This window comes from Aulostomus chinensis, chromosome 13 (assembly GCF_037954235.1).
Source record: "Aulostomus chinensis isolate RoL2024-O1b breed Wild chromosome 13, RoL_Achi_v1.0, whole genome shotgun sequence".
Taxonomy (NCBI): Eukaryota; Metazoa; Chordata; class Actinopteri; order Syngnathiformes; family Aulostomidae; genus Aulostomus; species Aulostomus chinensis.
In genome coordinates, this window is record NC_141332.1 from 16,140,613 (window position 1) to 16,154,759 (window position 14,147).

A 14,147-nucleotide genomic window follows, 5' to 3' on the forward strand; every position below is an offset into this window, starting at 1 on the left:
AACTGCATAAACTGATCCGTTATTTCATCACATGAACTTTTGAATATAAATTAGCTGTCAGAATAAACTTATGGTGCAAAAAAAAAAAAACACAAAACAAAACAAAACAAAACAAAAAAAAGTTGGATCATTATTAGTCAGTTAGCTAATTCATGAAATGTTCTTACACACAAATTTGTTCATCTTTACAAAGGACTGTTTAACCCTTAATTTAGTCTTGCAGACAGGGAGGAAAGCCTGATGGATTCTCTGTAGCTGAGGGACACAATCCTGTAGATGTCAGGAGCAGGTGGAGCTGTTACCAAGAGACATCAGGCTTCCGGAAGACAGTTGGTCAGTGTGTCCAACCTAATGAAATAGGCCACGCCCACTTCAGCCTTAACTACTTTCCTGTAATTGTGGATTGTTTTGCCCCTGTCAGCAGAAATTTCTTCAAACCTCACCAGACCAGGAGATTACTGCATATGCATGATTTTGAACAAAGTGGTATTTTTTTGTTTGTTTGTTTGTTTTGGGTGGGATGGGGTGGGGTGTGGGGGTCTGGCCTGATGTTCACACATCTCCTTGATATTGAACTTAAATGCTGCCAAATTTGGTAATGTTTATTTGATACCATTTGACCCATAGGGCGGCGATGCAGCACTATTACACCGTGATTTATCAACAATTCTGTTGTCTTTATTCAAAATAGTTCTCTGTGAGAATGTACACAACATATTGAGGCATGGCATCAATATTGCCACCCTGTGGTGAAACTTAAGGTCATTAAATATAACATTCATTCAGTGGTAATAGATTCAGGTGCCTTGTCTGTAATATTGGATACAGTTTCACCTTTAGGTGATGCAATCAAATGTTTCAAACTTGCTGCTGAAGCAGAAGTACGGAGCAGGGACCCCAGCAGTAGCAGCAGGCAGGCTGCAGCTGTAACACACAATTTCCTCCGATTTTCTGGTTTGAATTAAGAGATTTATTCTGGTTTAATTTGGTAATTTTTCAGTAACGAGTAACAATGACAACATATTTGAAATCAAGATTTTCCTTTTTATTGAAAACTTGGCCAGGATTCTGTACAGCAGAGAGGGCGCGCAATGCACAGGGGCAAGAAGACGGGGCAGGGGGCTCTAGGGACTCAGTTTCCCATGGTGCATCATACCCTGAGCCGAGAATCTTGTGTAAAACAGCAAGAGGTGCCTTGTTTCCTCTTTGGTGTCCCAGAGGACTGTGGAAGGGAATGAAGTTAGGGACTAAAAAAAAGGAGAAAGGGGGGAAAGCAAAGCTCAGCCCACAGGGGAGAAAGAGAAAAATAGAGACAGAGAGGAATGGAGGGTGGTCCAGCTGGTCCTCACAAGGAGTTGATGATTCTGATCAGGGGCAGATCTAGATCCTCACCCTTCACCCTCCTGCACTAGATCATAGATCATTTAAGGTACTGAGGTAAGGCCTCAGACATCTCTCCCCCTTCCCCTCTTCCTCCGCCCCTCTCCCTCACTTCCACTCTTTCTCTTTCTCTCCTTTCCTGAGCCTCACTTGCTGGCCATGGTGTAGCAGCCCTGTTGGTGCCACTGCATGTCACGAATACGCCTCACAGACTGGAACTGAGGACTGCGGGCGCCATACTCGTTGAAGTGCCTGTAGTCGCCCTTCTCCAGCAGGTACTGGCTGCCACGGTACCCGGGGAACTGGTAACCCACCCAGCTGGAAAACAGAAGGCAATGACGTTATCCTTGCTTGACTGCTGCGCTGAGTCTGGTCTCTGTTTGAGCAGTGAAAGACACTCACGTTCCACAGGTGACAATGATGCTGCCCACTCTGTCAGTGAAGCCATAGGAGAACAGGCTGGGAACATCGTCATCCATGATCTCCATCTTGCGGCCCTTGAACTCTCCCACCTCGTACAGGCAGATCTTGTGCTTCTCAGGGTCCTGGGAAAAACAAGCACATGTGGGAATATTAGCTTAATGAGAAAAAGTAAAGAAACTCAACAGCAAAGCCACATTTTTCTGTTGTTTTTTTGTTTTTACCATTTTGACGGGCTTGAAGGACAGCAGGTAGTCGTTCTTCTGGCAGTTGCTCCAGGAGTCCCAGCGAGGATACTCTCCCTTCTCCAGGATGTACATCTCACCACAGAAGTTCATCTGCTCGAAGCCCACGAAACTGCCGATCATGAGGTATCATGTTACAACCACGCAAAGGCACCAATGTGCAAAACACTCATGAAAGAGGACTTACGGTCCACACTCAACGCGCAGGGAGCGCACGCGGTCCATGCCCATCTCACACACATTCATGATCTCATTGCTGATCTCGATCATGCGACCCTGGAAGTTCTCCTGGTCGAACACATACATCTGCAGGAGACACACACACATCGGCCAGATCAAATAAACAGTTCCAGAGTCACTGCTACCTCCATGAGAGAGGTACCCACCTTGTAGGACATCATGCCTATCTCAGACTTCTTGCTCTGGGCAGCCTTCCCATCAGTTTGGGAAGAGGTCTTGGACTTATCTCCACTGGACATGATTACTGGGTGGAAAAAGAGGGGAAAGGCTGAGACTAACCAGGTTTGATACAGCAGAGATGAACATGCACATTTAAATCAAGATCTGTATCTTTATCCATTTTATTGTGGATCTACACACACCTCAGGGTGCAGAGCATGTGTGTGTACCTTACCTGTCTGTGTGTGCGATGCCTGCGCCGAGCCTCACTCAGAGTGTGTGCGGCTCGGAGTGCGCCCCTCCTTTTTATACGCTGGCGCCCACAGGAGAGAGATTACAGGGAGAGAAACAAACCTGCTGAGGTCAGAGACACGAGACAAAAGAAACCCCCGCATCATCACAGAGGGACGGACGGAGGGGATGGGCGGAGACAGAGGACGACTGACAGGAGCTGGAGTTGAAACCAAAGTCCAGCGATAAACAGGAAGAATAAAGCGCAAGTCAAGCTCCTGATATCAACTTTTTCATAGGTAATACAAAATTTTAGACAGCAGGAAGTGCCTCTAATAATGAGATAGCAGATACATGTTTATTTGTGAAATAAATACATATTTATTAAAATGTCTCCTATGTATGTGCAGGACAGCCAAATCAGGCCAGAGGTTCTTTGGTGGTAGTTATGGCAAACCCACTCTGATGAGTAAATCATGAAAGTTTTTCATTGGAGATGTACAGTGAGTGCAGGTGAATTCACTGTACATCCATGTAGCTGATGGTACTGTGACCTGCTCACACACACGGGAGCCATGGAACGTGTTACAAGTCAAGTAACACAGACACACACCCCTTTGTACAGCTATCTTAGTGAGGACACTCACTGACATCATCCCTGGCCCCATAACCTAACCCCAACCATCACGACTAAGAGCCTGACCGCACCCTCTCGCCTAGACTTAAACCCGGTTTCAGTCCCAAGTTTGGGTTCATTTAGATCCAAAGATGACTAATTCAGAACATAGCAAAATGACCTAATTCTCAAACATTAAGATAGTGTCAAACTCCAACTGGTCCTCATAAGGATAGCTGCACACGCGCACACACACGGTGCCTCTTTGCTGCGCCGTTAATCCGCAAATTCTCCACACACGCTGGACTGCTGACCGGGGTCCGAACATACCGGATCGCCTTTGTCTGAGAGTCCCAGCTGCACTATGGGATCTGCTGAGCTGGCCGCTGGGACAGGACAACAGCATCCAGCGGCCCCGCGGGGACAGCGGCAGCGGTAGCAGCAGCAGCCTCATCGGGAGCGCGCACCACCGCCGATGCTGCCGCTTCTGAACGACCAGTGCGCGCGAACCGAGCCGGTAGCCGCGAACACGAGGTGGCGAGCGCGCTCCCCGGCAGCCCGTATAAAACTGAAGCGCCAGGTTCTCTCAAAGCTCCACGCGAGGCAGGCGGTAGGCGCGTACCACTCCCGAGCTCTTCCAGTAATTCTAGGTAAGGCTCCATCATCTCTGCTCTCAACTCAGCACACCAAAAGCACCGAAACACCCGTGCAACACCTTTACTGCTTCTATACCTTCGATTTTACAACCTTTAAATAAGCAAATTCACTGTTTCTGAGGCCCTTGAGCTGTTTTAGGTTTTTATGAGTTGGGGTGTTCCATCCTAATAAAGGATTGACAGCAATGAGGCGAAAAACAACTTATTTGCAAAATACAAACTCGACTAGAGGAGGTAAATTAATGTTGAATGCTGTTTCCTCTCCACACTTTTCGTGTTTTTTCTTCTGTTCTCGCATCAGGAGTAAAGATGTACAGAACTACAAGGTCCCCAATGATGCAGCCACTGGTCAACTCAGGCATGGGTATGGCCCCCTTCTTCAAGGTAAACATACAATTGGCTCAATTATATGATTTGTGCATTTCTGTTCAAAAGGATGGGCGTGATGTGTTCTCAACCCCTGGTTCTGTCTCCTATAGGTGACTGTGTTTGAGCAGGAGCATTTCCAGGGCAAGTGCCTGGAGTTCACCTCTGAGTGTTGCAACATCCAGGAGTGCGGACTGGACAACATCCGTTCCATCAGGGTGGAGAGTGGAGCGTAAGTCTGTCAAACTTTATTTGTGTTAACAAGCTGTATTTCACCTCGGAATGGATAGTGACATGAGTGGACACTCTCTGCGTCTCTGTGTAGCTGGGTGGGTTTTGAGCACCATGACTTCCAGGGCCAACAGTTCATCCTGGAGAGAGGAGAGTACCCCCACTGGGATGCCTACAGCGGATCCCTCTCTTACCACGTGGAGCGCCTCATGTCCCTGCGCCCCATCTATTGCGCTGTGAGTATCTCCTCAAGGCTGCAAGAGAGGATGTGTCCCTGTTTTGACGTCTCTAACCACCGGTTCTAATGTCTCTGTGCCTCAGTCCCACCAGAGCAGCCGCATGATCATCTTTGAGAAGGAGAACTTCATGGGCCGCAGCGTGGAGATCTGTGACGACTACCCCTCTCTGCAGGCTATGGGCTGGATGTTGCCTGAAGTGGGCTCCATGCATGTGCAATGTGGCGCGTAAGTGATGCCAACAGCATGAATAGGATGCATTTTTCACATTCAGGCTAACTGTATATACACAAGTGTGTTTAAAAGCTGTTTCTCTGTCTTGAAAGTGTAGTTGTTCTAGTGTTTGCATCACAACCTCTAACAGGGACCATTAAAATAGCAGCTAATTTAATGTAAACACACTGACAAGTGAACACATGACACTGTATATCACCATAATCCCTCATTAGAATGTGTCGTAGGGAATAAACATTCCAGATCTAAGCTGCAAGCACGGGCCAGATCCCAACAGCTGCTTGTGGAGCTCCTAAAATAGTCCCTCTAACTCTTGTGGTCTCCTCTTTTCCTCCTACAGCTTTGTGTGCTACCAGTTTTCTGGCTACAGGGGCCAGCAGTACATCATGGAGTGTGAGAGACACAGTGGAGATTACCAGCACTGGAGGACCTGGGGCTCCCACTGTCAGACCCCTCAGATCCAGTCCATCAGGCGCATCCAGCACTGAGAGGAGGACAGGCTGAGCCTGAGGCCACAGCTCACGGACCGCAGCTCCAACCATCATCCCCTCCTCTCCTTCTTTATTTCTCTCTTCATCTTTTTTTCTTCCTGTCGAGTTGAGCTGCCCCAGCCCGACTCAACACCACTACTGATTTACAGCCGCTGCCAGAGTGTGATAAGAGACAATATCGCACTGTTAAAGCACAGGGAAACACACAGTCCACACACACACATGCTGACATAAATGACACCCCAACAGTGTCTTTTTATTTGCTGAGAGGTCCCTATGCACTCACACACAAACACACACCTGCGCTGTTCCTCTCACCTGAGGTGGGCGAGGAGTAGAGCAGCCCCTCGACATGCTGGAAGCAAACAGAGGGAGTCAGTCACCAAAATGGCGCCACTCGAAGGGAAACCTGCCCAGCTGCACTCGCTCTCCTCAGCGTAGCAGGCAGCGATGCTGAGACTGTGCTGTGGTGCAGCTCAGATGTGTTGTTTTTGTGTGTACGAGGTTGATCCACATAGGTTGATAACTAATAAACCCATTTTAACTTCAGATTCTTCTTCTATGATTTAAAAATGTGTGTGTGATTTCATTGCAGCATTTAAAAACAAACAAAAAAACCCACAAATATGTGAATGAGTGTCCACCTGGCTCCCTTCTCCTCTCAGTAGGAAACACAAGCAGAGGGTTCAGACTGGTTGGCACATTCTACATTCATGCAAATGACAATTAGTTTTACAGTGGGGGGGGGGGGGGTAACAACAAAAAAATGTTGCAGGGATGGATTGAAAACTTTTTTCTGTTTTGTTACAGTGTTTCAAACGGGAACCTTAGAACTGAACAAATGCTAACGAAGGACCGTCTATGGTTGGTATGTTTACAGGTTCATAACGGTGGCACACTCACAACAGGACAAACACAAAAATAAAGGCAATATCTTCATTCTGATAAAACAAGTTGCACTTCAGAAAAACTTTGACGAGTAACAGCAGGATTAAGAACACAGCTGAACTTTTACGTAGTCAAACAAAACAAAAATATCTGATCTGAAGTGAGTGAAGAGCCCCGGTTTTTGTCCCCTGATATTTAAAAGTGAGATTAACTGTGTTTGGAGACTTATTTGGAGACGTTGACATCATCGTCGTCGTGTATTAGCAGTTTTAATAATGACCTGAAGTTGATCGATAATATTAAGCTACATGCTTGTTTCTCATCAGGTGCTGCGGAGTAAAACTGGAAAAAAAAAAGTATCACATTCATACAAATATATCACAACAAGAATATTTTAACTACTGATTAATTTATGAGTCGAAGTATCAAAATGCACCTTTTGCCAAAGACTCTTCATTTCCTGCCATGAACGGCAAGAAGGAAATCCTCATATTTAAATGTTCTGACGCACTTTTTGTCTTCTGTAAACATTTGAAAAAATACTTGATTTTCTTTCTCTCAACTGACCGATTAAATGTTGCAGCTTGGATATAGAAAGTCTGTGGGATTGGACATTTAAGAGTAGAATCAAATCTTGATACACATATACATATACATATATATATATATATATATACATATATATACATATATATACATATATATATACACACATATATATGTATATATATGTGTGTGTGTATATATATATATATATATATATATATATATACACACACACACACATATATATATAGACAATATATGTGAAACGATTGTGTACTTGATAGATGTCCTGAGTGCGGAGCCACATTTTTGTGATGTGAAGTTGAACCACTTCAAACGAGCGACACGAATCAAAAGAGAAGTTTTATTGCTGAAAAAAGAAATAAAGAGTCTCAAAATGGCCAACAGGAATGGGGCTGGACGTAACAAACGGCTACGCTGGGAAGACAAGAGGTTTTTTTTTTTTCCTGGAAGGCAGAACAGCGGCTGACGTCATCACTCAGATTTACAACTCACACTGTCATAGACATGTCTACCACTGATAAAAAACCTTCTTGATTCCTTGGGGGTGAAATACTCTCCAGAGTAGAGCTGTTTCGAACACTTGAAAATTGCTCAACGATTCGTCTCGACAGACACTAATTACTGAACGTGGTGAAAAAAAAAAAGAAACCTGACTTTTTTCCAGTAAATCAATGCTAAAATCTGTAAAGCAAAAAGAAGGAACACTCCTGGTCACGCTGGGACACTTGAGAAAACTGAACAGCTGCACACCAAGACTTTTTGTTTTGATGCTGACTGGCTTGTGTGTTTTCATGCATAATGATGTCATCAATGAATTAAATCCCAAGATCATCTGTGTCTGCACATGAACAAGATAAAATCAGTGGAGAGCCGGGACACCTCTAGCTAGCGTGTCCTCTACCTGCCTCGAAACTTAGATTCCGATTTAAAAAGCTAAATCAATTCTTCACCCAAAAATCCAATTTTGGCTTTCAAGTCCTCACAAACAGGAGTCTTCAGCTCACTCAGGTGTGTTTTCCCTGCTGTTCCTTTGTGGAAGGTGTTGTCGTCTGTTTTTTGCTCAAAAAGTGTTGGGCTGGATAAACGAGACCTGGACTAGAACGGACGATGTGGCTCAGAGTTTGTTCTGAGTTTTGCTGATGCAAGCAGTTGTGGTGATTCAGATTTCTGTGTTGGCAGGAGGGAAAAACCATCTTCCTGAGCTCTGGACTCCAAACTTGATCGGCTGCACTTCTGGTTTCGCTTTAAAACAATTCTGAGAATTTTCTGGGAAATGAAGGAATAAAACCCCAACAAAGACAAGAAGAACAGAAAAACACTGGAGTCTCGGGAGCTAAGGTTTAGCTTCAATAACGGTGAGGATGGCCGATGAAGGGTAGTCAGCCTTTCCGATGACATCAATCTCCTCCTCTTCCTCACTTTCAGAGGATTCTGTCCAGTGGATCATGACTGGATCAGGGATGGGACTGGACCCTCCGATCACATCGATGTCCTCGTCACAGATTCCCATCAACCCCAGCGCTGGAACAGGGAGCTTCGCCTCCACCACATGTGACATCATTGGCGGCGCTCTGTTCTGGCAGTGTTTATTTTCTGCGTGATCTTGAGGGTCGTCCTCCAGGACGATGGTGCTGTCAGAGACTCCGTCCACATCGATTATCTCATCGTTGCTGCTGTCCATCTCTTCTTCCACCAGACTTTCCCTCTCCTGCCTGCTCGCGTCAGCCTCTCTTGGTATCATACCTCCAGCACTGGTGAGAGAGACGGTCTCCACGTCGATGACCTCCTCCGTCTCCTCGGCTGCTGCTTCAGCACTACTTACCTCCCTCTCAGGCGGCGGCTGTACCACACGACCAAAGCAAGCCCTCTTGGCTGCGTTGATGTCATCGCTCGCCTCATCTCCTGACTCTGCATGTCTCTTCATCAGTCTCTCTGGTTCCTTCGCCTCCTCCCAGGGCAGCACAGCGGACTCACTCTCCTGCCTCTCCTTAGGTGACTCCTCCGTGTCATCGGACTGTGCAGGCTGGAGCTGAGGGGTCGCTGTGGAACTCTCCTCCAGGAAACCGTTCTTCCTTGGTTGGCGTCGTCGTACATCTGGAAGGGGCTGCTCCAGAAAAGACAGACAATCCTGTAAAAAAAATAAACTATGTAAATGCAAAAAAATGATTTAAAACCGAAAAGAAGAACAGGTGTTTGGAGGACACATTCAGATACAGCAGGATGTACCCAGACGACCTTTTCTCTACTGATTCCAAACATAGAGCCCCAAACTGTGAGGCTCAAACAAATGAAAGTGAAACAAGAAGATTGTGGTTTCAGGTTATGCTCCACCGCTATCACATTCATAGCAGCTAAGCTAACCAGCAGTCTTCCATCCGGTGGGGGTCTGGACAGAAGCGCCTCTATCTGCATGTCTGGCTCTTAAAATGACGGACAACAAGTGCATTTCCTGAGAGAAGTTGGCGTGAACATTAATCTCATAACTTCTCCCGGTGGCAATTTTTCAACCTGGTTGTTTAACGTCACCTTCTCTTCTTTTCATAACAATTTCCAAAAGTGCAGAAATCAACATCTATTATTTACCAGTCAAGTTTGGCTGAACTGAAGGATGAGAATACTCACCATGATGTGTGTGTCTTTAATTCGACTCCTGATTGGATACAACTTCTTGTTCCATGAAGGATGGACTGGATTCTCTGATGGTGTGGAACTGAACTTTGTTATTGTAGCACCCTGAAAAAGGAACGGCACAGACTTATAACACATATTTCTTCAGTGTTGATGTCGGTTTTATACGGTTAAGATAAGATTTCATTACAAAATGTGTTTCTGTGTGGCTGGCGGCGAAAGGAAACCTAAACGAAGGCATTATTGGCGAAAAGTTTGGTACCTTGACTCCCGGAGTGTTGCTGCTCCCCTGCAGTATGACGCTAACGGGCAGGAGGCCACTTCGCTCCAGTTTCACCACAGGTATCAGCCTTAGCTGCTTGTCCTCTTTTCCACACCTACTCTTGGTCTTTGCTTTACTAAGTGACGCCGGCTTCCTCACCTTCTGTTTCTCCAGTGAGAACAGATAATCATTTTTTCGTTTCCTCCCACGTCGCCTTGGTCCCCTTCCTCTACGTTTGGGTGAAACCGCACTTGGGGCGGGGGTCTTGCATGCTGTTTTGTCTTCAGCCTTTAGGTGTTCAACTTTTTGAGTGTGTCTAAATGAGTTTGAATGAGGAGTGTGACGGTCTGAGGTCTGGATCTTGTGTTTGCTGGAGTCTGTGGTGCCTCCCCCACCTTCCCCCTGACCCTCCTCCTCCTCCTCCCTGGCAGCACAAACACTGGTATGCTGCTCAAATGACTGCAGGAAGTGGTCCAGGATCTCAGTTAACTCCCCCTCCACCTGAGTCTGCAGAACAGGCTCCTCAGAACTGGATCTGTCAACTGTACCTTCTTCAACAACAATCTCTGGGCATCCGGAGGTTGGATGCTGTTGTTTGCTGCAGGTGGCTGGAAGAGACCCCTGAGAATACGGAGCTCTGTTGATCGGTAAGATGTGGAGGCCCTTTATCACCTCGTCCAAAAGCCGATCGATGTGCTCTGGCTGCTCCTCAGGAGGGAGAGGGGCTGGAGGAGGCAGGGGTGTGGTGTAGAGGAGGGAGGTGTGGGGGGCTGTAGGTGACATCAGGGTGTGAGATGGTGTGGGGGCTGACAAGGGTCCCGCTCTCCGGGCAGCACCGACAGGGAGCACCCCCTGTAACGAGGAGAGAGAGCAGTACGTCATGTAAGTGTAGAAGATAGTAGAACTGTAAATTCTACTGCTAAATGATAGTAGCGGCTACTTCACAGTGTTATGAGTTCTCTCCGTGTCCATTCAGACGTTCTGCTGGCGACAGAGAACCTCTCACCTGTTTCCTGTCCTGTGTTGTAATCTTCCCTCTGCACAGCCTTGGACTGAACTCCCACACTTTAGCATTAGCCCTCCTCCTCTGACAGCTCTTGGCCGACCTCACAAGTTCTCTGCTCATCAGGTACAGCTTCTTGCCAACGGCGCCTCCTCCCTGACCCGTCCTGTGCACCTGAATCCCACATCGCCGCAGGATCACCTTCTGCAGTTTGCTCGCCCCCACGTCCTGCACATCCACTGTCTGTGTTAACCCTCCACGTCCCCTCCCTCCTCTTCTAGCTTGAGGTCTTTTGGCACGTCTCTCGCCTGTCCCGGCTCTCCCAGCGCCTCTCTGCCTCTTCCTTGTTCGCCTCCCACGGGGGCCGTCCTCCTGGTCCCCCATCAGGAAGTGGCTGATGAATCCTGGGATGTTGTCCTGAAACTGCTCAAGCCTCTTGTCTTCCCATTCGTCACACATCCCAACATCCTGGTCTGCTGCTTCTTGAAGGTCAGTCAACCAGCAGTGAGGGTCCTCAGGCCATGGGGAGGCTTGGCTGTGATAAGGGAGGAGGGACGGGGCAACAGAGGAGCACGGGTGGGCCACAGCAGGAGAATCCTGAATACACACTGCAGGACCAGAGGAGGTTTGGATTTCATCTTGTGGGTAGCTGAAGGAAATGGGGACACAGGGAATTTGAGGAGGAAGTTGGTGTGAGTGAGACTGTCCTAGACTCTGGAGAGAAGCCATATCTATGGTCTGAAAGGGGGCTGTGGGGTGTGAAGGAGGGTCGGTGTCTATCTGCAGCTCTTCAGTCTGAGTCCACGAATCTTTCTCACCACTGAACTGCATCTCTTTCCACAGTAATATGTTCCCGTCCCTCACCTCTTTCCTCCAGCTAACACATTGCCCCTCAGGCAGCGTGGGCTCCGTCTGCACCCCGACCTCCGCCTGCCGACCACCTTCTTCTCCACCTCTTCTTTTACAGTTCTTCGTTGAGACCTCTACAAGCCCATGGATGCCCATCTTGGCGGCAGCAGACATGGCCTCCAGCTTCTCCCTCTCCCCTTCCCCAACCATCTCGCCTGAGTACAGCAGTCTGACCATGTGGAGCAGCGTGCAGGCACCCAGAGTCCCGAACTCCAGGAGGTGTCTCTGTCCAGCTGAGGGGGCCGGCATGGAGGACAGAGAGGTGGACATTTGGGGGCTGATGGCGGAGAGAATACAACTGTGTGCCGGCACTGAGACCCCTGCAGAGAGACGCACACCTCCTTTAATTAATAACACAAGGATTGAAGCAAAAGATCAATGCCTCTATTTGTCTCGTACCCTCAGCCTTGAGCAGAGTGTCACAGAACTGGTTACACTGCTGCTGTCGCTGGAGCTCAGCCAGGAGGAGGGCTTCAAACCCAGGCTTCTGGTAGCACCACATCTCGCCATCAACTTGAGAGGAGCAGGAGAAGAGAGGGCAGCAGGGGGTGAATAAGGAGAAGTGTGATGACGATGTTAGGTGAAAATGTTTATAACTTAAAACTAAAACATGCTGATATTCAGCAGGTTTATCTTCAACCTCCCACTGGGTAACCTCAGGAGTTACACCACTAGAGGTCAGCAAAGGTTAGATACTTGGGTGGCATTTAGATACCCTTCAAAATAAATTTGAATGCACCCCCCCCCTTTTTTAAATGCCCCGACAGATACTAAGACTCACCAAGATGCGTGTCTTTTGTTTTTGAGCAGGAAATGTTCAACAACTACAATCTGCAGAATTCAATTAAATCCATCACAAAGAACAAGTGAGTTGAAAGTATGCGCTTTACAAACACGTTTATCCGTCTTTGAGAAAACTATTGGGGATAAAAATGTGGTTGCTATGGTACATCCACACTTGCATCACATCTAATATGAACAAAGATGAAAGTGTAACAGATATTTCTGATGTTAAAAGCATCTGGGGTTTACAAACTACACTACTAAGGAGGAATTATGTGTGTACTGTGACGCTTCTGGAAAAGTTCATTTTAACAAATAATAAAACAAGAAATAACACAGGAAAAGACTTGCAAGGAGCTGATTTTCTGAGGTGTATTAAAACTATATTAAGACTAAATTGTGACCCTTAACTATATGTAATACTTGAGTTTTGCGATGTTATATAAGAGCAGCGACTACCTTCAGTTAAAATGTTTGGAGGTTTATTAAAGAAGTATTTCTCATTTCTTTAAGTTCATTTGTTGATACTTTCAGATTTCCTTGTGTATGTTGTTTCGACTTTCGTAATTCCTTGTGATTAATTTCATATATTTATTTTGTAGAATCTTGCACTTTTACTTATTGATATTTGAATTTGTATGATACATTTGCCGCTGTAAGGCCTGGAATTCAATAAACGATTATCTTATCTACATTTTCAGCATCCAAAGAACATATTAACAGTTTTCAATACTACTCCAAATTATATGAAACCCTTCATAAAACATAGGAAATATGTATCTATTTCTTGGGATTTGTACTTTTGTTTACTCTCTTCTTACTACCATCTGTCAAATACAATGCTCACAGGAAAAATATCAGCAATAATACCTATTTTTTAAACCCTGGGTTTAACTCCTGACAGCCTGTTCCTGCTCAATTAAGTCCGAGCAGGCACTGGTAGAACACCTGGATGTTAGCATGCTAGCCTGCTAGCTGCACCGAACTAGCGCCAAAGTAGCAGCTGCATGTGCACAGCAACCGAACCGCTGTTTGTTATCATGTCATAAACGTCACGCTTGAAACTCTAAAGACACTTTACGGTAAAGCTAGACGGTTTAAACTAGACTTCCCCGTTTGACTGTATCGGTACTCAAAGAGGCGGGCAGGTCCCGGATGGGATCACTCACCTTCCGCAGGCCTCATTTCACTTTATAAGTCGACGGGCAGAAAAAATGAATTGGACCATTTTTTCTTGAACTACATTTAAAGGACTGGTCAAGGACAATACTGTGTTTTATTCTGTCGGTTTTCTTTTCCGCTCTGATAAGGTCAATCACAGGTCAGCGTGGTCATCAGCGGCAACGCCGAGATACAATTCGCCGCTTAACCACTAGGCGGCGGCAGTGTGCGTGTACAGCAACGAGATTAAACCAAAGATTACACAGAAGATATTGGAGTCAAGATGGTTCCCTCCATCTACAGCGTTTACGAAGCAAAAACAGACTGGTGGTACTCCAGTCAAGCAAGTAAACACGTTTATTTTAAATAATAATAATTAACTTTAATAATTCTGTTGTATTTACATAATATTTAAAGAAGTTGTTACTGCAGAATGTG

At 46.3% G+C, this 14,147-nt stretch overlaps 3 protein-coding genes across 3 annotated transcripts; 1 reads left to right on the forward strand and 2 right to left on the reverse strand.

Moving 5' to 3' along the window:
- Positions 1 to 784: 784 nt before the first annotated feature.
- Positions 785 to 2,735, reverse strand: crybb1l1 (crystallin, beta B1, like 1). Its single transcript, XM_086221639.1, has 6 exons — positions 2,680 to 2,735; positions 2,432 to 2,529; positions 2,233 to 2,351; positions 2,025 to 2,157; positions 1,783 to 1,925; positions 785 to 1,698 (listed from the first exon to the last, which is right to left on the reverse strand). The coding sequence occupies exons 2-6, from the start codon at positions 2,522 to 2,524 to the stop codon at positions 1,527 to 1,529; spliced, it is 660 nt and encodes a 219-aa protein (XP_086077765.1). The 5' UTR covers positions 2,525 to 2,529; positions 2,680 to 2,735; the 3' UTR covers positions 785 to 1,526.
- A 1,134-nt stretch (positions 2,736 to 3,869) lies between these two features.
- Positions 3,870 to 6,071, forward strand: cryba1l1 (crystallin, beta A1, like 1). The gene is made up of 6 exons (XM_086221640.1): positions 3,870 to 3,941; positions 4,249 to 4,331; positions 4,427 to 4,545; positions 4,639 to 4,780; positions 4,866 to 5,008; positions 5,355 to 6,071. Exons 2-6 carry the CDS (start codon positions 4,257 to 4,259, stop codon positions 5,500 to 5,502), a joined length of 627 nt encoding a protein of 208 aa, XP_086077766.1. The 5' UTR covers positions 3,870 to 3,941; positions 4,249 to 4,256; the 3' UTR covers positions 5,503 to 6,071.
- A 1,147-nt stretch (positions 6,072 to 7,218) lies between these two features.
- Positions 7,219 to 13,900, reverse strand: LOC147251164 (uncharacterized). The gene is made up of 6 exons (XM_086222655.1): positions 13,718 to 13,900; positions 12,165 to 12,278; positions 10,860 to 12,085; positions 9,854 to 10,705; positions 9,586 to 9,696; positions 7,219 to 9,091 (listed from the first exon to the last, which is right to left on the reverse strand). The coding sequence occupies exons 1-6, from the start codon at positions 13,731 to 13,733 to the stop codon at positions 8,297 to 8,299; spliced, it is 3,114 nt and encodes a 1,037-aa protein (XP_086078781.1). The 5' UTR covers positions 13,734 to 13,900; the 3' UTR covers positions 7,219 to 8,296.
- Positions 13,901 to 14,147: the final 247 nt, after the last annotated feature.

Bases quoted from the DNA above. Each gene is read 5' to 3' on its own strand.
- crybb1l1 (XM_086221639.1), bottom strand. From the start codon at position 2,524: ATGTCCAGTGGAGATAAGTCCAAGACCTCTTCCCAAACTGATGGGAAG. The intron at 2,352-2,431 runs GTGGGTACCTCT...TGTCTCCTGCAG, and splicing joins TAGGCATGATGTCCTACAAG to ATGTATGTGTTCGACCAGGA. The intron at 1,926-2,024 runs GTAAAAACAAAA...TGTTTTTCCCAG, and splicing joins CCTTCAAGCCCGTCAAAATG to GACCCTGAGAAGCACAAGAT.
- cryba1l1 (XM_086221640.1), top strand. From the start codon at position 4,257: ATGTACAGAACTACAAGGTCCCCAATGATGCAGCCACTGGTCAACTCA. The intron at 4,546-4,638 runs GTAAGTCTGTCA...GTCTCTGTGTAG, and splicing joins ATCAGGGTGGAGAGTGGAGC to CTGGGTGGGTTTTGAGCACC. The intron at 4,781-4,865 runs GTGAGTATCTCC...TCTGTGCCTCAG, and splicing joins TGCGCCCCATCTATTGCGCT to TCCCACCAGAGCAGCCGCAT.
- LOC147251164 (XM_086222655.1), bottom strand. The intron at 10,706-10,859 runs GTGAGAGGTTCT...TCCTCGTTACAG, and splicing joins CAACACAGGACAGGAAACAG to GGGGTGCTCCCTGTCGGTGC. The intron at 9,697-9,853 runs GTACCAAACTTT...TTCCTTTTTCAG, and splicing joins GCAACACTCCGGGAGTCAAG to GGTGCTACAATAACAAAGTT.